The 20,658-nt window shown below is 38.1% G+C and overlaps 1 protein-coding gene across 4 annotated transcripts in view; it reads right to left on the bottom strand.

Annotated features, from left to right (window-relative positions):
• Positions 1–20,578, bottom strand: part of POLR3G (RNA polymerase III subunit G) — a 41,044-nt gene extending 20,466 nt beyond the window's left edge. For 2 of the 4 annotated variants that reach the window (XM_058528538.1, XM_058528650.1), the window contains exons 1-5: positions 20,439–20,577; positions 12,200–12,340; positions 9,531–9,660; positions 2,271–2,327; positions 363–413 (exon numbers count right to left, since the gene is read on the bottom strand). In XM_058528538.1, coding sequence (XP_058384521.1) covers positions 363–413; positions 2,271–2,327; positions 9,531–9,660; positions 12,200–12,316 — 355 coding nt within the window. In that variant the 5' untranslated portion in view covers positions 12,317–12,340; positions 20,439–20,577. Of the gene's footprint in view, positions 1–362; positions 414–2,270; positions 2,328–9,530; positions 9,661–12,199; positions 12,351–20,438 lie in introns of all 4 variants that reach the window. The other 2 variants (XM_058528614.1, XM_058528710.1) reach the window with 2 other exon arrangements.
• Positions 20,579–20,658: the final 80 nt, after the last annotated feature.

Raw genomic sequence — 20,658 nt, 5'->3', positions numbered from 1 at the left:
TTCTACCAGTTCCCAAATTTTACTAGCTCCAGATGTTTACCAAATCTGAATGTTTTAGTTAAAAACTTAAAATATAGCCAGTATAACCAGTAAAAAAATTTTAATATGCAAATGAAAATGTCTACATAGTTGAAAAGTCTTTTCTAGCACATCAAAATTCCATAAATAAAGAAAAACAACTAAACAAACAAAAACAAAGTCAATTAAAACAAAGTTTTAACAAAATAATCAAAATGCCAAACATATTTTAAGAAAAAGTATTCAGAACATTGAGTGTAACTTCAGGTTGACAATTCCATATTAGATAGAATTTAAGCAATAACCTTTTCTTATCTGGATTACTATTATGTTAGTCAATGTACCTTTTTTGCATTTTTTCGTTGGCATCATCTCTCTTGGGAGTCTTCTCCAATCTGGGTGCGCAAAAGAAGAAATATAAAAATTGCAGTTTCCTCTAGGAATCAGTGGCACTGGACATAACTATTTAAAGAACACGACAGTTGCTAATGCAATAAAAATAAAATTTCTTAGTAGCTGACTATATAGATTTAGTCTGGGAATGAATCAAAATATAACAGTGATATATTTTCTCCTATGAGTAAAAAAAGTTCATTAAAATAGCTTTGAAACAGTGCTATAAAATTTTTACAACACTCTTTGAACAGCTATATAGTATTTATATAATAAATTTTAAATACAGAAATTTTTATAACAAGAATAATGATGTAGAAAATATTTATGGAAATGAAAAGTTATTCATAAATACTATTAAATAAAAAAAGTTTCTAAAACAATATATATAGAATTCCATTAAAAAAATAAACCTAACATATAAAGCTTTTTATACATATAATATTTGTTCCGAGAAAGCTCTAGATTGGGAAGAAAATATTACAGTAATTCTTTGTGGGTGTTAGGATTATTGCTGTTTTTCTTAAGTATTATTCATTATTTGATTATTCTGTATTTTGTAAGTTTTCTGTAGTTGATACCGTGTTTCTTATGAAATAAAGGATTTTTTTCCCAAAAATTAAAGTATGTGACCACAATCCCAATATACGCAAAATTAAATAAACAATTTTGATAATTATCTGAAAACTTTAAAATTAAAAATATAAATAGCTGTGGAAAAGTAAATTCCCTCCAATAAATTATTCTGCCTGCAGTAGCTAAACGATTCCTCTAATTTGTCAATTTCTTCTAATTTTTAAGCATAGAGTTAATCAGAAAAATGAAGCAACATAAAAGTGAATTAAAAAATACTGTCTAATTAAAAAAAGTCAGTGTATTTTGTAGAAAACATTTATATCTCAAGCTATTTTACCTGAACTAATACATTTTGCTTGGAATATATTTCTGTTTTTCTAAATGACTCACAGATGATCATCAGAAAGTACATAAAGAGAATCATTTAGGAATGAATATTTATGAAGTGGAAGAAATGAGAGATCTGAGAGTGTTTCCAGGGGGACACAAGCCTCTCAACCATCAACACTGAAGAAAGCACTATAACCCGTGAAAGCAATAATGCTGTAAATGCTGTTTTTGCTTTTACATAAAGGCAGTTTCTATAAAACAGCAAGGACAGGATGTCAAAGAAAAGTGAGTTAAAATGGGGAGACCTGGGTTCTAGTAGTACTGCCCAAGTCGCCCTGGCAGGTCACTTCATTTCTGTGGCAATTGTTTTTTATCTGCAAAGTGAATGAGCTCATGAGATCTCTAGCTCTGTCCACCTTGTCTGTATCAAAGGCAAATTTGTGAATGGTGAAAAAAACCTCTCTTAGCTATGGTTCTGTTGAAAAGGCATCTTAACAACTAAAAATAGTCTATGTCTGCTTGAAAGAAAGGAAGATCCATTAGCTTGGCTTAACACACTCTTAAAACCAGGCTTGTTTTCTCCTCAAAAGCTATATAACCATTCAGAAGCACAGAGTGAGTACTGGTACTACAGATGAAAACTGAGATTGCGTCAAATGAAAATGGAAAATCCAAATAGGTTTGGATTTTATAAAAAATCCAAAAAATCTTTTATAAAAATCTGTTAGAAAAAATCACTTTAAGAACTTTCACAAAAACACTTCAACTCCTCCTTCTAACAGTATAAAAATCTTTTCATCTTAGTTTTCGGAAGATATATATTACTAATTAATTACAGGAAAAGAGCCAGACTCTATTTTCTTATGGTGAATATAGAAAATATGTCCTAAAAAAATATGGGGTGGGGAGGTAGTCTTTAAAAATTATTTTAACATTTTCATTTTTATAATGACCTGGTATCCACTCTTCCTTGTACACCTTCATATATCTTTTACTATATCTTTCAATATCTAGAAAAAAAGAAAAAAAGTTCATTAGAAAAAATCAAGAATAAAACTGAATTTAAGCCACTTTTAAAATAATTGAAAACACTAGATAACATCTTTTATTTCACATACAGGGAGTCTCCTACACTTGCACATAATGTGTTCCTGAACACGTATGGAAAAGTTCAGTGAGCATGACATGTTTAAGCAAGTGGCAAGAAGCAGCTGGGTATGCATGGCGGGGGTGAGCAGAGCCCCAAACTCTGATTATGGTTCTCAGAATCAGACAACCTGACTCATCTCTGGGAATATTCACAAAAGCCCAAAGCCAGGTAAGGAAGCCACTTATATATAAGGACAGGGAGGTCTACTCAGCGTCTTCTATTTTCTTCTTGTGACACCGGCCTCCAGCTCCCAATCTTTAAACCTGTGTAACTGGGATGTGTTAAGTACCTAAGTGGGGCTGGAGGGCTGTTTGCTTGCCTCCAGTGCTTAATATACACATTCAGTTAGGCTTCTCAATGACCTACTTTTCACAACCCCTTGGGGAGGGGAATGGGGAAGCAGCTAGGAGCAGGCAAGGTTGGACTTGATGCAACATGAATGAGCAAGCTGCAAGCCTTCCATACAACTACTGGGAGCTCAGCAGGGACCTTCTGAGCTTGCCAAAAATGGGAGAGCCAGCACTGTGGCTCTTGCTTCTGCTTTGCCCACTTTGCCACAAGAAACTCCCTCAATGAGTGCCCAAACCCTTTCCCAACAGCACAAGCTGGCAAAGTAACACCATTATGCAATAGCTTAAAAACATGGTTCACTGTAAAAAGTAATTTAGGAGTATAGCCATGAAAAAGGGAAGGTAATACAAAAGATGAAAGTATAACAATCAAGGCCCAAATATGTACTGATTTTTCTTCCACGTTAAGAAAATGCTTCCAAATAATACTAAGGCCGTGGTGTTAGACAAAAATAACTAAAATAAATAGTGGATCAGAGACCAGGCTTTTCTAGGTATTTAACTGTTTAACTTCAATCTTGCTCTCAAGTTTTTCATCTGTAAAGAGAAGTCAGCATAAATGAGAGATTCCCAGCATTTGCATTCAAAAATTTTCTCTAAAACAGATTCCATATTTTGAAAATATTAACCCTCAGTATACCAAGAAAAACAGTTATTACCATTTATTATCTGGATCCAATGAACCATTTTTTATATTTTTAGGTTACTTTCAAATAATTTACAGAAGAATAAGATATACTGAAAACCAACTATTGGAAGCCAATTAAAAAGAAGCAAAGGATTTGAACAGACATTTCTCCAAAAAAAGATGTACATGGACAAAAAGCACATGGTAAGATGCTCAACATCATCAGTCATTAGGGAAATTCAAATCAAAAGCACAATCAGATACCACTTTATATCCAGTAGGACGGCTAGAACCAAAAAGACAATAACAAGTGTTGACAAGGATATGGAGAAACTGGACCCCTCATACATTGTTGGTAATGTAAAATGGCACAACCACTTTAGAAAATAGTTTGGCAGCTCCTCAAAATGTTAAATGTAGAATTGCCATATGACCCAAGATATATACCCAATAGAAATGACATATGTCCACACAAAAATGTGTACATGAATGTTCATTGCAGCATTATTCATGATAGCCCCAAAGTGGAACTGAATCAAATGTCCATTAACTGATGAATGAATAAACAAAATGTAGTATAAACATACAATGGAATATTATTCAGCCATAAAAAGAAACAAAGCACTGATACATGCTATACCATGGCTGAACCCTGAAAACATGCTAAGTGAAAGAAGCCAGTCATAAAAGAACACATATTATGATTCCATTTATACGAAATGTCCAGAACAGACAAATCACTAGAGACAAGCAGATTAGGGGTTCCTGGGCTGGGGGTGGGGGGAGAATGGGGAGTGAAACTAATAGGTTTCTTTTTAGGATGATGAAAAGGTTCTAAATGTTAGATAGTAGTGTTGGTTGCACAATTCTGTGACTACATTAAAAGCCACTGAATTGTATACTTTAAAAAGCAAATTTTATGTATCTGAATTTTATCTCAATAAAGCTGTCATCTAAAAATAAAGAAAACAGGGCCGGCCCCGTGGCTTAGCGGTTAAGTGCACGCGCTCCGCTGCTGGCGGCCCGGGTTTGGATCCCGGGCGTGCACCGATGCACCGCTTCTCCAGCCATGCTGAGGCCGCGTCCCACATACAGCAACTAGAAGGATGTGCAGCTATGACATACAACTATCTACTGGGGCTTTGGGGGAAAAAATAAATAAAATTATAAAAAAATAAATAAAAATTCAAAAGAAATAAAACTATTGGAAATTTTAACAAGAAATTAACTCAAATTTATATTCCACTATTTTTCTGGTTTTGAAGGTATGTTTACCCCAAAGAAGCAGTGTCCCTTGATGTAGCTAACTGTGTATCAACTGTGCATTCTAGGTTTGTCACGAAAAACCCTGAATATACGCATTTCACACATCCTGATTTCAGATTTCAAATACACCGTTAATAAATTCTCACTTATGACTTCTGGTTTTTCTTCTTGCACTTGCACCATCCAAATGACTCTAGATGACAACTACGTCTCTAACTGGTTCTAGCTTATCATTACTTTCAATTCTTCTTCTTGTACTTGCATCATCATAATGTAATACTTTTAAAAACTTTGATGGTTCACACTTTGGTTGAAGAGAGAATGGCCCAGCCATCTTCTTTGGTCTATAATTGTAAAACATTTTCATTATTAAATTTATAATGACCAATTCATATGATCAATCCAATAAACTGTTTCATTTCTACATAATCTATTTCCTTTCAATCATCGTTGTCTCTGTCTTTGGCTTCAGCATTTGTCCAGTTACAAACTATATCAAATAAATTTTGGTAGATAACCATCATAAAAAAAGAAAAAATCGTCACGTCATTTTAGCAAACAAGATGTTCCAGAAATATTACGTGATGAGGTGCTTTTCAAAGATTAACTGTATGAGAATATCGTATTTCCTTTTTATCCTTAGAGACATATTATTTACTCATTGATTCTTTTTTTTTTTTTTTTGTGAGGAAGATCAGCCCTGAGCTAACATCCATGCCAATCCTCCTCTTTTTGCTGAGGAACACCAGCCCTGGGCCCATCTTCCTCTTTATATGGGACGCCACCACAGCACGGCCCGACAAGCGGTGCGCCGGTGCGCGCCTGGGATCCGAACCCAGGCCGCCAGCAGCAGAGCGCGTGCACTTAACCACTATGCCACGGGGTCAGCCCCTACTCATTGATTCTTGAGTTTGAGAAAATTCATCTAGGATATCATCATCTGAAGGCTCAGTCTGAGATTTGCTTATACAATCAATTCCACCATCATCAGCAGCATCCAGAGAGCTGCTGTCTCTTTGCATTCATCTTCTGATTTGTCCAGCAATTGTGAAACATCTTCCTCTGTCAGTTTCTTTTTTTTTTTTTTTAAAGATTTTATTTTTTCCCCCCAAAGCCCCAGTAGATAGTTGTATGTCATAGCTGCACATCCTTCTAGTTGCTGTATGTGGGACTCAGCCTCAGGATGGACGCAGAAGTGGTGCCTCGATGCGCACCCGGGATCCGAACCCGGGCCACCAGCATCGCAGCGCGCGCACTTAACCACCAAGCCACAGGGCCGGCCCAAAACTAAGCATATCAGTTTTTTTGTTTTGTTTTGTGAGGAGATCAGCCCTGTGGTAACATCTGCCAATCCTCCTCTATTTTTGCTGAAGAAGACTGGCCCTGGGCTAACATCCGTGCCCATCTTCCTCCACTTTATATGGGATGCTGCCACAGCATGGCTTGCCAAGCAGTGCGTCAGTGCGCACCCGTGATCCGAACCGGCGAACCCTAGGCCACCACAGTGGAGCACGCGCACTTAACCGGTTGCGCCACCGGGCCGGCCCCTGTCAGTTTCTTTCTTTTTGCCATTATGGGTAGAAAATGAAAAATTTTGAATTCTAAATTATATTCTATGAAAGCTAAAACAAAAACAAAACAACTACAAAGACAAGAGCCTCTCTGGGCCGGCCCCGTGGCTTAGCGGTTGGGTGCGCGTGCTCCGCTGCTGGCGGTCCAGGTCCCGATCCCGGGCGCACACCTACACACTGCTTCTCCGGCCATGCTGAGGCCGCGTCCCACATACAGCAACTAGAAGCATGTGCAGCTATGACATACAACTATCTACTGGGGCTTTGGAGGGAAAAAAAATAAATAAATAAAATCCAAAAAAAAAAAAAAAGAGCCTCTCTGGACTTCTTTTGTATCGTCTTAAAAATTAATGTAATACTTTGGGCAACACAACAGGAAAACTAAAGGATGAAGTAATAGTGATGATTTATTTCAATATTGCACCATCTTTGTGTGCAATTTCTCATTCTTCAATTTTTTAAATGTTTTAGTCTTTTCAGCAGAGTGGGGAATAATTGATGAATAATGATGAAATAATATATTTGATGATGAAACAGCAAAATGTTTCAACATGCAGGAAAAATAAGATCACTAAGATTCCAAAATGTATTTTAGACTTATAAAAGGGTCCAATGGGCTGATACGGTAATGCTAAGATAAAATGGGTTTTCTTTCTTTTTTGAAGTAAATTCTTTGTTCTTTGGAAGATTTTTTATGAAAAAATAAAAGTTATGAATATCAATTATTACATACAGCAAGAACCGCTCAAAAAGAAACTCAAAAATTAAAATAGGGTCTCATGGACTCTGATGGTATATTGCGAGTTAATAAACCAAACAAACTCCATTTAGTCAATAACAGGTCTTGAGGCCATTTGCAGGTAAATATATAATTTCCATTAAGCTTTTGAAGTTCTGAAAATGGCTTACAGAACCACCACCACTGTCACTCCTGTTTCTACCTCAGAGGATCCCAGTGGTTCAGGAACCTGAGCTGGGAACCACTGGACCAGATGTTCTCTATGTACCCTTGCAGCTAAAATTCATTAAAATAATAATATCCATTAGTGTTTTTCCTTTATTATGAAAATAGTAAATTTCATTGTAAAAGCAATACCAATAATTGCTATAATTTTGCCTGAAAACATTATAAACAAACCTTGAAGACACCACAACATGAAATATGTTTATTCTGCGCCCTCAAATCTTTGTGACAAATCTCAATGCCCTGAGCCACCAGCCACTTGATTATCAGGAAGTCTTGAGATCTCCTACCCTATTTGCTTGCCCCAGTCTCTTCTGATTTAGTTCTTTACATTAGTTTGAAAGTTTCTCTCTCTTAAAGCACCTAGGTGGCAAGTGATGGTAGAAAGCTGGTGAGCGATGTAACACTATCTAGAATAGGCTCCCTCTGACAGTTGCATACTTCTATTTAGTCTGGCCGATTTTTTTTCATTCATGGTGTGTATATTATATAAACATTTCATATGTGTGTGTGTGTATATATATACATATATATATGTATATATATATACACGCATCTATGTAGTATATATTAAGCTATATACACACATATGTATGTATATAATATATTTTTAAAAACCCTTTATTTTCAACCATAGTTTTTTAAAATACATTACATTAGGAAAGAGAGGTAAACATGAAGACTTCAAGGAGAATGTACTTGTATAAATTTGGAAAATCCTATACAAGAGTTTTCTTCTGAAGGAAACAGAAGCAAAAGATTCCTTATGTTTTTAAATACTGTATTGTGCAGTTATCAAAGACAGAGAGTCTCTTGATCCAGGTACAAGCCAACCACTCCTAGAAACCAGCAATGAAATTATGTTCTTAGTGCCCCTGTCTAAAAGACTCACATAAATGCTTTAATGATATGATATACTTTTAAATTAGACATGTGCTTTAATAATAACCACATTTAGTTAAATAAATCTGTCCTATAATCTAGAGAAAAGAGTAATTTTAAAAAGACTAAAATATACTCTACACTACTATTTTCTCAAATAAGAATGAATATTTACTAGTTCATTTAGTCTTACTTTTTAAAATGAGCTTTAATTTCATTTTTGAACTCAAATATATAAAAGTATGCAACATAATTATGAAAATAAAAAAATTCAGTATTTTGAGGTAAAAATATCTCTTATCAAACTATTATATAACTTCAAGCAGCTATGCCTTGAAAAATTAAGTGAATTTGTCTAAAATGCTTCTTATAATTACAAGCACATGTAATATAACTAAATAAGGCATTCGTTGACTCTTAGCCAATTCTAAGTCTTTTAGAGACAGGGAAAATGGAATGCATTTTTAATACTAATGGAATGAAATGATACCATGTGAATTTCTCATGTTTTAATGATGTTGTTTTGAGAACTGAAGGATGATATCGATCTCTCTAATTTCAACATTCAAGGGCAGAAACTGAAAATCAATATAGTTCTACTGTGCTAAATAACTACTTAGGAATGAGCTCCTTTCCTCTAAAACCACTTCCCACTTCCAATCTGAGACTGTCAAGCCTTCAACTGTAATTTCTCCTCTCTATCCTTGGTGTAAGCAGTGAATACATGGTTTATATTTTCTATTATATCTGATACATAAATGGTAAGCCAAAATATAGTCAAGGCTTTTAAAAATTTTAACCAAAATATTAAATAATCAGAACTGCATAAAGGTTTATGTATAAGGATAGTAATCACAGTTTCATATATATGAGCAAAAAAACTAGAAAAAACCTTAAATCTAATAGCAGGGAACTAGTTACAATTAATAATGTTCTATCCACACAATGGAATACCACATAGTCATTAAAAAATCATATTTTCTAAGAATACTAAGTAAAATGCTAACAATATACTATTGAGTGAAAACGTATAGTAAGAGAAAAAGTAATATGAATCCTATTTTGTAAAAAGAATACACATACAAAAGAAAAAATCTAGAACATACAATATTAAAATTAGTTCTCTAGACATAAGTATTATAGGTGTTTTCATTTTTAAAGTATTTTTCTGTTTTTCATAATTTTCACTGAACATATAAAACTTCTATTGTGAAAGGTAATTTAAATAATATCAAAAAGTTTAAAATATATTTTCTATTAAATCAACACAAATATGCTTTTTCAAGGTAGTTAATTTGTGATTGAATCAAATCAATCAGCATTAAAGGACCATATATCTTATGCCAAAACATTGTTTTGTCTGTATACATGGAACCATATAATCAAAGAGTTCAATACACACCTTGTTTTTCTTCAGGTGTTTCCATGAAATAAGGCATTCTTTTCATAGTTTCTCTCAACTCCTGTTTCAAGGCCAGCATATAATCCTCACCTTCTCCTGTTCTCAGTGGCACTGGTTTATAATCTGCATCCTGTTTAAATTAAGAAACATGGTTTTGTTTTTTTTTAAATAAATTAAATATTTTAATATCCCTTTTTCTATATTCTGGAAGATGTCAATTTTATTGAAAAGCTACATTTTATAGGTATTAAGTTTTACAATCAACTTAAAGATGTTGAACTTTGTAATCTATTTAACCTTTTAGCCCACTTCCTACTTGGCTCTTATTTATTTATTTATTTATTTTGATGAGGAAGATTGGCCCTGAGCTAACATTTGTTGCCAATCTTCCTCTTTTTTGCTTGAGGAAGACTGTCACTGAGCTAACATCTGTGCCAATCTTCCTCCACTTTGTATGTGGGATACTGCCACACCATGGCTTGATGAGCACTGTGTAGGTTCATGCCCGGGATCTGATCCAGCGAACCCTGGCCTGCTGAAGAGGAGCGTGCAAACTTAACCACTATGCCACTGGGCCAGCCCCCTGCTCTTATTTTAGAGGTAGGAAAGATGCTTAATTTTCCTGCTGACCACATCAATAATCATTTTGCTATCTAGTCTGTTGATTGGGGGCACCCATATTTTAAAAATCAAGGCACCAAATGAGAGCAACTGCTTTAGTCTCCTATTAACCTCAGTCAGTGGTGGTGGTATTGGTGGAAGCAGTAAGTATAAAAAAAAATAATAGTAGCAGCCATCATTTAGCAAGTGATTACTATGACCAGGATGTACTCAGTATTCAACACCCATGATCTCATTTAAAGTACCATCAATATTTCCCCTTTTATAGTGAAGAAATTGAGAAATGAACAATCTGTAAGTCCACATAACACATAAATGGCAAAGCAGGAGTTTGAATCTGCATCTTCAATTTTAAAAAATTACACACACAGGCATTTGTATTTATACATATATATATATTCATAAAATACATATATTCATAAAAAAGTGAATCCTCAGGGTACGTAGTAAAGGCATTTCTGGTTTCAGAAGCTACAGAGAGAGGGTACGTTTTCAAAATTTCACTCTGAATTTATTCATTCATTCTACAACTATTTATTGAGTGCCGACTATAAGCCAGACATGGTTAGACAACAGGAGATACCATGATGAACTAGTCAAAGTTCCTGCCTGCATGGAACTTACTTTCTAAGGGAGAAAAACACAAAAAATAAGTAAACAAATAAGGTAATATATAATCTCAGGTAGTGACAAGTGACATAAAAAATGAAGCTGAGTAGAGGAAACAGTGACCGACAGTACATGGAGGAGGGAGGTGGCCGGTCTAGACAGGGTAAGCATGCATGACCTCTTGGGGAAGTCACATTTGAGCAGAGATGTGGATAAAATTAGGAAGCCATCCATGCAAAGACTTGGGGAACAGATGGTTCCAGCCAGGGAAACCAGCAGAGGAAAACACCTGAGGAAACAAGGAGGCCATGATGGCTAGGCAGAGAGGAGGACAGTGGTAGGAAAAGGGTCAGAGAGACACCAGACAGGCCAGATCAGACAGCCTGCTAGCCAGGAGAACGGAATCTCGATTTTATGCCAAGTATGAAACAACAGTATGTACTAATATTCCCAGTGTTTAGAAGTACTCTCACACATGAAGAAGAGCTTGTTTTAAAAGAAATCAATGTAAAGTGACATCATGCCTACACCTGAGATGTTTATCTTTGTTTTTAGACTGTACTGAATATCAGAAAGGCAGAATATCAAAAGCAAAAAGACTCCCTATGAGAGACATCTAGATGCCCAGATACATCTGTCCAGGGTCCTCTACTTACATAAATCTTTCAACAAAGGACTTTTCCTTTTGAAATAGGGGAAAGATTCCTGGAGGGAGGGATACTTGGTTATTTATGATTTTTTCACTTTTTATACCACAGCATATACACTGGAAATGTAAGCTTACATTTTAAACTAAATATCAAGCGAAAGCATTAGATTAAACATTATGCCAATTAAGCTTGCAGCCTACTCATTAAATTTAAAAACAAAACTAAATGTAGTAGAAATGCTTATATTTTGAGCAACAGTAACAAAATTCAAATTGATTTTGATAAAATAGGGAAATAAGCAAAAAATAAATAAATAAATTCAGTGGGAAAAAAGGCCAAGTGGTATACTAGGAAGCAAAATTAAATTCTATAGATACAAGATGAGAAGAAAAATCATTAAGTGAAAGTCTGGTAGAGTGGGACCTGAGGACCACTGTAAAACCTAACTTTACTTTTAAAAATATTATTTTAATATTGGAAAATATCAATAACAACAATAGAAGATGTAAGAATTAAAAAAAATTCTTAGTTCACATAGTACTGAATATATTCATGGAAAGGCGTATACAGTTTTGTTTTCTGTATTTTAAGAAAGCTGTCTAAAAATCAGAAAGGGTTCAGGGAAGAACAGTGGAAATATTTAAATTAAAGGTAAGTGAAACACACTCTCTTTTACTTTCTTACACTTTAGGATATCATAATGATAGCATATACTCAAGTCCTATATAAAACTTTAACTTTCTCTGAAACATGAAAAAACACTGAGAATTCCACTGTTAATGTACTTACAGGAAATAGTGGGGGTGGTTTCAATACTGCATCGGGTAACTTTTCACCTCTGCTAAATCCCACTGCCTCAATATTAAAGGTATAAGCAGCACGTCCTCTTCCTTTATTCCCAGCCATCGGAACTAGTTATGTGGGCAAGTTCTGAAAGACACTATTAATGATTAAGATTCACTGGATCATCTGAAAAATAAAACCAATATTTTAAAGCAAAATACACTCCACCCCTTAAGTAGCATGGCCAATTGAAAACACTTCTGGAAAGCAAAATTTGTAAAGAAATAAACATGTAATAGACTGATTCCTGAACCCCTCACATTTAGTCACGTTTGGCAGGTGAGGTGATGATGGATGGCCTCGACCACCTCACCCAGGTCCTGGTGGAGGGCTCACCCTGGGTCTCCTTTGAGATGCTGCCCGAACCACTCTCAGTCTCTCTACCACTCTGTTATTTGGCAACGAGATCTTAGAAATACATAAAAAATATGAACCAGGAAATGTTGGCTGATGAAGAGAAGATGTCTTGCTTTTTCATTCAACTTGAAGACCATCAGCAGTCATACACACTTCAGTTTTTTTTGTGTGTGAGGAATATCAGCCCTGTGCTAACATCTGCCAATCCTCCTCTTTTTTTGCTGAGGAAGACTGGCCCTGAACTAACATCCGTGCCCGTCTTCCTCCACTTTATATGGGATGCCGCCACAGCATGGCTTGCCAAGTGGTGCGTCAGTGCTCGCCTGGGATCTGAACCGGGGAACCCCGGGCCGCTGCAGCGGAGCGCCCGCACTTAACCGCTTGCGCCACTGGGCTGGCCCCAAGACACTTTAAATTTTTAGTGACTTATTTATCCTAGAATTTGAGTGTTAGAAAGGATCCTTGAGATCTAATCTAATGTCCTTTTCAAAATGGGAATGGGCTCCGTAAGACTCTGAAGATGTCTGCTCAAGCAAAAAAATTTTTTTAAAGTCCAGAGAAAAACATCTGAAATAAAGGTAAGATAAACCTGTACTATCTTCAACTTTGGGGACAATAATGATGTCATATACTCAAGTCCTGTACTGAACTTCTGGATTGTCTGAAACATGATTTCACTATGTGAGAACTGAGCTGGCAGAGTATTAACAGGGATTGCCACAGTAGGGCTCTTGCACCACAACTCTGCATTCGACTGTAGTGAGGACTAGAGCGCATCTTCTTTAAATCTCTTTTCCCACTGTTAATACTGAGTATCATTCAACCCTGTGTGCCTAAGAGAGCAATAATATGCCCTCCCATACCACTCTAACAGTTCCCTCCTTTTTCTTCCTTACTATTTACTTGTTGAAAAGACGAGGTCATTGTCCTGTACAATGCTTCTTCAACTTTAAGGCATATGTGAATTACCTAGAACTCTTGTTAAAACGCAGATTAGGATTCAGTCGCCTGAGGGTGGGGCCTAGAAATCTGCATTTCTAACAAGCTCTCTGGAGATACCAATGCTGTTGGTTTGCAGACCATACTTTGCGAGTAGTAAGGCTGTACAATTTCCCATATTCTGGATTTGAGTGACTGCATATATGAGATGTGGTTAACACATTCCTCTATTCCCTGTATTTTCTATAATCAGGTGGACTAGAGGCTTACTCAAATTTGGGCTTGATTTTTTTGCAAGAATACTTAAAAGAGATGCTGTTTTTCCTACTGCTTCACATCAGGATGCACATCAAGTCTCTCTCTCGGTCAGTGGGTTCAGGATCTGTCAGCCTGTTTTATCTAGTATAAAGTTCCCCATCAGTTTTCACCTAATGATTTTAGCAGCCACTGATTGTAGCTTAGATCCATTATTCCATTATGGATTGTAACGTGGTGATATACAAATTTTATCACTTATTCTGTATTTATTAACTGGAATTCTACGAGGAATCAATTCTCCTCATTCACCTATTTAGTTACTATGAAACACAATTCACATAAAAAAGGTACTTATTTTAATAACCAAGTTCATTCCATCTGTCCACAATAAAAGGAAAATATCCAAATGGCCTTGTTTCAATTGCTGAGTCACTAAAGCATATGCTGAACCTACAGAAAGCAGGTCTCCCAAGTATGAAAATTGCAGAGCAGAAGAGCTCACACCTTCACTCTAAGAAACTAATTGTGGGAGCCCAGTAGCATGGTCAAGCCCACTGGGCTGAATTCCAATCCGAGATTTGCCACTAATCAAAGATTAAGAACAATTCTAGGTTTCCCAAACTTGCCTGACCATGAGAATTCCCTGAAAGACTTGTTAAACATACACAGTCCCAAGAGATCCTCAAGCCCTCAAACCTACTACACCAGAATATTTGGAGGTGGGCTCTGGGAAGCAATTTGGAAAATTCACCCTAAAAAGAGAGTATATCAGCTACCATTGCTTGATGGAATACCCTTTGAGAAATATCAAACTCTGCTGACTTTAAACTTTTGTATTTACCAAGTAACCTTTGATATATAAATTGATACCATTAGTGAATGCACTGCCCTTGGCAGAATAATCAGTCTTAGCTCCTGAGACACCCTGAATAACTACCTGGCATTCTGGCCTACAAATCTTTCTCTTTCCAGTTTGATTGTCACGGGTCAGTTCTCCTGTACCTGGAGAAGCTGCTACATTCATTTTCTTCTCTTGCAGAGGCTGACAGGTATTCCCTGGACTCGGGCAACTGTCTCACGGGAAAAATTGCTCACAAGCAAGGCCTAAGCCTAAGTTCTTTGAAATCCTTTAAGTTGATTCCACTACCACCTTGTTCCTTTTGCACCTTGCCAAACTTCTTGAATGAAGGGTTTTTTAAGCCATTTGTCCCAATTTCCTCATTATCCAAATCTTCCTCAACTTCATATGGGCCAATTGCATGAAGTCATTCATTTAACAACATTGAGCATTCCAGGTAGGACCAGACAGCATTGAACAAAACCAAGTTCCTGCCTTCAGGGCTTATATTTCAGTGGATGAAAGAACATAAACAAGTAAACAAGTAAGTGTCTAACATAAAATTATGTGCTCTTGATGTGGGTTGAATTCGTCCCCCCTCAAAATATGTTGAAGTCCTAACCCCTGGTACCTGTGAATGTGACCTTCCTTATCTGGAAATAAAGTCTCTGCAGATGTAATCCAATTAAGATAAGGTTGTACTGGATTAGAGTGAGCCCTCTTCCAATGACTGGTGTCCTTATAAGAGGGGAATTTGGACAGAGAGACAGACACACAGGGAAAACAGCAAGTGAAGATGGAGGCAGAGATTGGAGTGATACAGCTCCAAGCCAGGAACGCCAAGGAGTGCCAGGAGCCACCAGAAACCAGGCAAGAGGCATCGAACAGTCTTCCTCAGAGCTTCCAGAAGGAACAAACCTTACTGACACCTTGATTTCAGACTTCTGGCCTCCAGAAATGTAAGAGAATAAATTTCTGTTGTTTTAAGCCGCCCAACTTGTGGTATTAAGTTATGGCAGCCATAGGAAATCAATACAGCTCTGAAGAAAAATAAATCATGGTAAGGAGATACAGAATAACAAAAGGGTATGGCAGTAGGTTTTTCATGCAAGGAAGGTCTTTCGGTGGAGGATAAATCTGAGCACTGTGCTGGAGAGGGCCCCTGAGCCACAAGATGGAGGGTTGGGATGGAGATGGCTACAGAAAGAAGAAACAGCAAGGGCAGAGGAGGAAGCCACAAGCTGGGAGTGTCTGAGGAACAAGAAGCTCATGTGGTTGGTGAGGAGCAAGGAGCAAGGAGAGGCTGGCGGAGGCCAGATCTGGTGCAGCTCTGTGTGAGCTGTGGTAAAGCATTTGGCTTTTATCTTGTGGTGGGAACTACACTCATGAAGATGCTGAACTGTCAAGGTCCCTAATGGTCTCCACTGGCAAAATCCAGTGGCCTTTTCTCCTTGTTCCTGCTCTTGGACTTTCAAAGCACACTGCTCATTTTTGCCTCCTCCCTTTTGAAGTTCTCTTCCCCAGGCTTTAATAAAACTCCAGGTTCTTCTACCCCATTGACAATTTTTGTGTCTACTTCTCTTCTTAACCACTCTAAATATAGATTTCCTTAAGGTTCAATCTTTGGTTTTCTGCTCTTTTTCTATCTTCAGAAAATGCACCCACTCTCTGGGTCTGATGACCTCTCCACACCATTACCTCCAGCACTGACTTCTGTCTTGAGTTTCAGCCCATATTCTTATCATCATAAAAATATATGGACAGCACCTTAAACGACAATACTGAGATCATCTTCTCCCTACACTAATGAGCTTGCCTTTCATGTATAATGTCCCTATTTTTATCCATGGTATATTATTTTCCCAGTCACCAACATTTGAAGATGTGGAGTGAATCAGTATTGATTCCTCATGTGTTCCACACCTCCTGTCAAATCAATCATCTAATTTTTCCTTCAAAATGCCCCTTCCTTTCCATTTCCTCTACCATAATCAGGCTCAGCCCTTTCCCACCTCACTTTTGATTGACTGCAAATTTTGTGGTACGCCTTGTTCTTCCCATTTATTTTAACTTATTCTTCCACATTATTCATCCTAAAGCATAGTTCTGATTATGCTACTCTTCTCATCTTCCTTCTGGGCTAGAGAATGAAATCCAAACTCTCTATCCAAGTACTCAGAGCCCTTGTAAGATGGCTGCACCTATCCTCCTGACTCATTCTTCTGTAATCAGGTCTTGACTATCATTCTCCCCACGACAACCTACTCCCTCTTCCTCCCTGCCCGGCGGCATCCCTTTTCACCTTAAGATCCAGTGTAAGTCCCTTAACATCCACAACAGTCATTTCATCCCACCTGACTCTTGGAAAGATCCTCCTGTTAAAATAAATGGATTTTTAAAAATTGAGCTGACACACATATTGCTACACTCGTCAATTCCGAAACAAATAGAGACAACCTTCCTTTTGGAAAATGAGCCTTTTCCAAAGGGAAGAAGTTTCACTTATGTTTTTTGTTTGTTTGCTTATTTCTTCGACTGGATTAACACTGGAGATTTTATATCCCCTACTGACTAGCATAGTGCTCCCTATATAGCAACAGTTCCACAATTAATGTTCAGCTTTCCTTATTAATTTATTTAATGTGATTTCATGAGCAAATTTACCCACAGAAGTACAATTCAGTCAGCCTACTATTAAGTTTTTGTTTTTTTAATTTCCAGAACTATGAAGTTTGGGACCTGGCTGTACAATGGAATTATCAGGGGAGTTAAAAACAACAACAACTCAGGCTTCACCCCAGAACAATAAAATCAGAATCTTTGGAGGTAGGATTTAGGCAGGACTTTTTAAAGCATCCCAGGAGATTACAATGTGTAGCCTAAATCAAGAACCATTCCTCCAGATTAAACTTTCCATTTTATAGAAGAGGAAAGTGAGGCCCTAAGAGGTTAGCTGACTACCTGAAGACACGCAGTTAATTGCTAACAACGAGTGGACTGGGGTAAAGCCTCAGGATATCTTTCTCCATTGTCCTTTCTCCATTACGCTGCCTGAAATACATTTCTAGGCTAGTTGAATAGTTTTTTAATCCCGTGGATGTGTTTAATCTTTACAGTGAAGTGAATTAGTAATGGCAAAATTGACTGGTTTTAAAAATGTAAAATCAGAAGCATCATCTTTCCATTTTGGGATGCCTCCTGAAAATTCCTATTCAGAATTGTTTTGAGATGGCTTGATGAGTGTAGTTCAACCATCCATGAGCTGAAATGCAAAAGCCCATTCTAATCAACTATAAAAACAACCCCGTGGCAAAGGCTGAGCTAACCTCTGAAACTTCTCCTAGTTCTAACCTTTTATGAATTATGATTGTGCTTAAATGTATTTTTCTCCACATCTCACACAGTCTTTTGCACATATTAGCTAGGTGAATAAATGTACAAACAGACGTAAGCAGGCAAGGAAACTAGAGGACGCACTGAAAGCCAGGTCACAGTATCTTTCCTAATGAATGACACCTAAGTTGCCCCAATAAGAACCTGGTAGTCATGCTGACCTCCTCTCCATCTCCCTCAATCCCCTCATCTAACAGCAGAAGACTATCAGCTCTGTGTCCTCTCTCACATGTTCACCTTCCTTCACCTCTGCTTCAGTTCAGGCCTTCACCATCTCTCGCCTAGAATTCTAATACAGAACAAATAAATTTCCCACGGCCAGACTCCCCCTTTCAAGCCACTCTCCGGTCATCTTTCTAGAACACAAACCTTGATGTGCCACTCTCCTTAACTGGCAGAGCTTTCAAGTCTAACTTTCTGCCTCTCGCCCCATGTATCCCACACTCTAGCCACTCTCAAGTCTGCTACACCAGCTCATGCCTATAGCGTTACTTCTGCCTGGGGTGCCTTCCACCTGAGCATCCCCAGCATTATTTAAGATACTATGCAAATGACACTTGTCTGTGACCATTTCCTCCAGCTTACATGGAGGTAGGCCTCTCCCTTCTCGTTGTTTCCCTAGTACTACATTGCTTTTATTACCCTTTTTAAAATCATGTTGTAATTGTCAGTTCTTGTCTGTCTGCCCAGTAAGCTCCTCAATTATCCACTCATCAAGTATTTATGAAGCATCCTCTGTGTCAGACCATCTTTCACACATTGGGAATATAGCAGTGAACAAAACAAGTCTCTGCTCTCATGGAGCTCATAGTCTAGTATGGGAAATGGAAAATATAAATATATTTTATAGAAAGTGTCAGGTAGTGATCAGTGATATAAAGAAAAAACAGGAAACATGGATGCTATTATGGAAAGGATGGTTGAAGAAGTCCTCCCGTATTCTGTAGTATTTGAGCACAAACCTGACAAAAGTGAAAGAAAGAGCCATGCCAAGGACTAGGAAGATATCCAGGGGAAAGTCTGATCCAAGCAGAGGGATTTGTAAGTGTGAGGCCTCCTTGAAGACTTACTCCCCTTTTCCTGCCCCATCACTCAGCAGAGCTTGGCAAAAGTCCAGTGAATACCCGATGAATTATTGCTGAGCTCATGGCCTACTGACGATATCACTCCATTTCACCTCCAGTGGATCCCCTTTGCCTAGACGAAAGATACCCAAACTACAGTGAGCTCTGTGCTTCCCTGAGAACGTCCTGAGGACAGCTCAAATGCCACACCCCAACAATCCCTGCCCTCTGTATTTTTATAGCACCTAGTTTTGACTTCCTCTGCGGTACAGATCCCATATTGCTTTATATTGCAAATATCTGTGTACAGATATTATCTTCCCTTAATTCTTGAGAACCCAGATCATGACTTTTTTTGGGCACAATTCTGTTCTTCACAGATCACCTAGCTCAGGGACTTGCACATAACGATAGCCCTGAACAGTGACTGGATAACTTCTAACTAGACGAGGAAACTATTCAGAACCGCTGCATCCCTACCGAAGGCTTTGGGGGTGGGGGGAGAGTACACTTCTCTTTCTAGGAAGGCTTTCTAGCAGCTGCCACAGTAAAGGTTTTCCTAATTATCTTCTATAATGCTGTCTCATGGGTGTTTTATAATTTTTCCTGGCTGAGTAGGGAGGTTAGTTAAGTCTTCAAGGGAATTTTTGACACCTAAATAGATGTTTCAATAGCTGGGAAGGGTGGGGTGGGGCGGGGACAGGGACATGGTGTTAATAGTGGGGGTGATTTATGTCGCGGGGGGGGGGGGGGCACACCCAGTCAGTATCCACTTTTCCTGTCCTCACAAGGTGCGGCTGCCTCCACCTTTCCTTAGTTGAGCCTTTCTACCAACTTTCTTTGCTCTCTTCCAAGAGCGGACAAAGTAACCGAAAAAATGGAGGATGGGGGGAGAAATACAGAATTTCATTATGTAGAAGAGAAGAAAATCCTTATTAACAACCCCTCTCCCACGATACAGGGTAAAGTGCCAACAGTTAAGAAAACATACTGAATAGTCTGTCCTTAGCTGCAAGTCTGCGGCAATGACTCGTGCCTGAACCAACCCTAGTCATCGGATTTGAAAATCTACCATCGGTAAGAGCACAAATGCCCTTCTCACTCACTGCAAACAGTCCCAAGAAGTGGAGACTAGGTAAGATCTGGAAACGACGACTTTAAAAGATTTTGAAGGGACTAGGAAAAGGGGAGGTAAAGCTATGTCCCAACGCCTCTCAATCCAGAAGCGCTTTAATGAATCTTCATCCCCGACTTCCCCCACCTTCTCCATGTGCCTCTTTAATTACCCTCTACCCTCTCCATCTCCTCCCAGGCCCTCAATCGCTTGCTCTGTTACCTGCTCACTAAGTCTCGAGGCTTGGGCAACACTGCACAGCCGAAGCGCCGGCCGGCAAAGAACGGGTGCGGACCGAGGACGCCGGCTCTCGGGTGCTGCTGGTTCCACCTCTGGAGAAGCGTGCTCCGCCCTCCACGCGGCCTCAGAGCCGCGTTCGCATCCCGACTAGTTAGCCCCGCCCACCCCCCAGCGAGGCCCCGCCCGCTGGGCCAAGAGCTTT

The sequence above is a fragment of the Diceros bicornis genome, chromosome 1, assembly GCF_020826845.1.
Source record: "Diceros bicornis minor isolate mBicDic1 chromosome 1, mDicBic1.mat.cur, whole genome shotgun sequence".
Lineage (NCBI taxonomy): Eukaryota > Metazoa > Chordata > Mammalia > Perissodactyla > Rhinocerotidae > Diceros > Diceros bicornis.
Note: the sequence above shows the minus strand (reverse complement) of the source record. Positions and strands in the feature narration are given on the sequence as shown.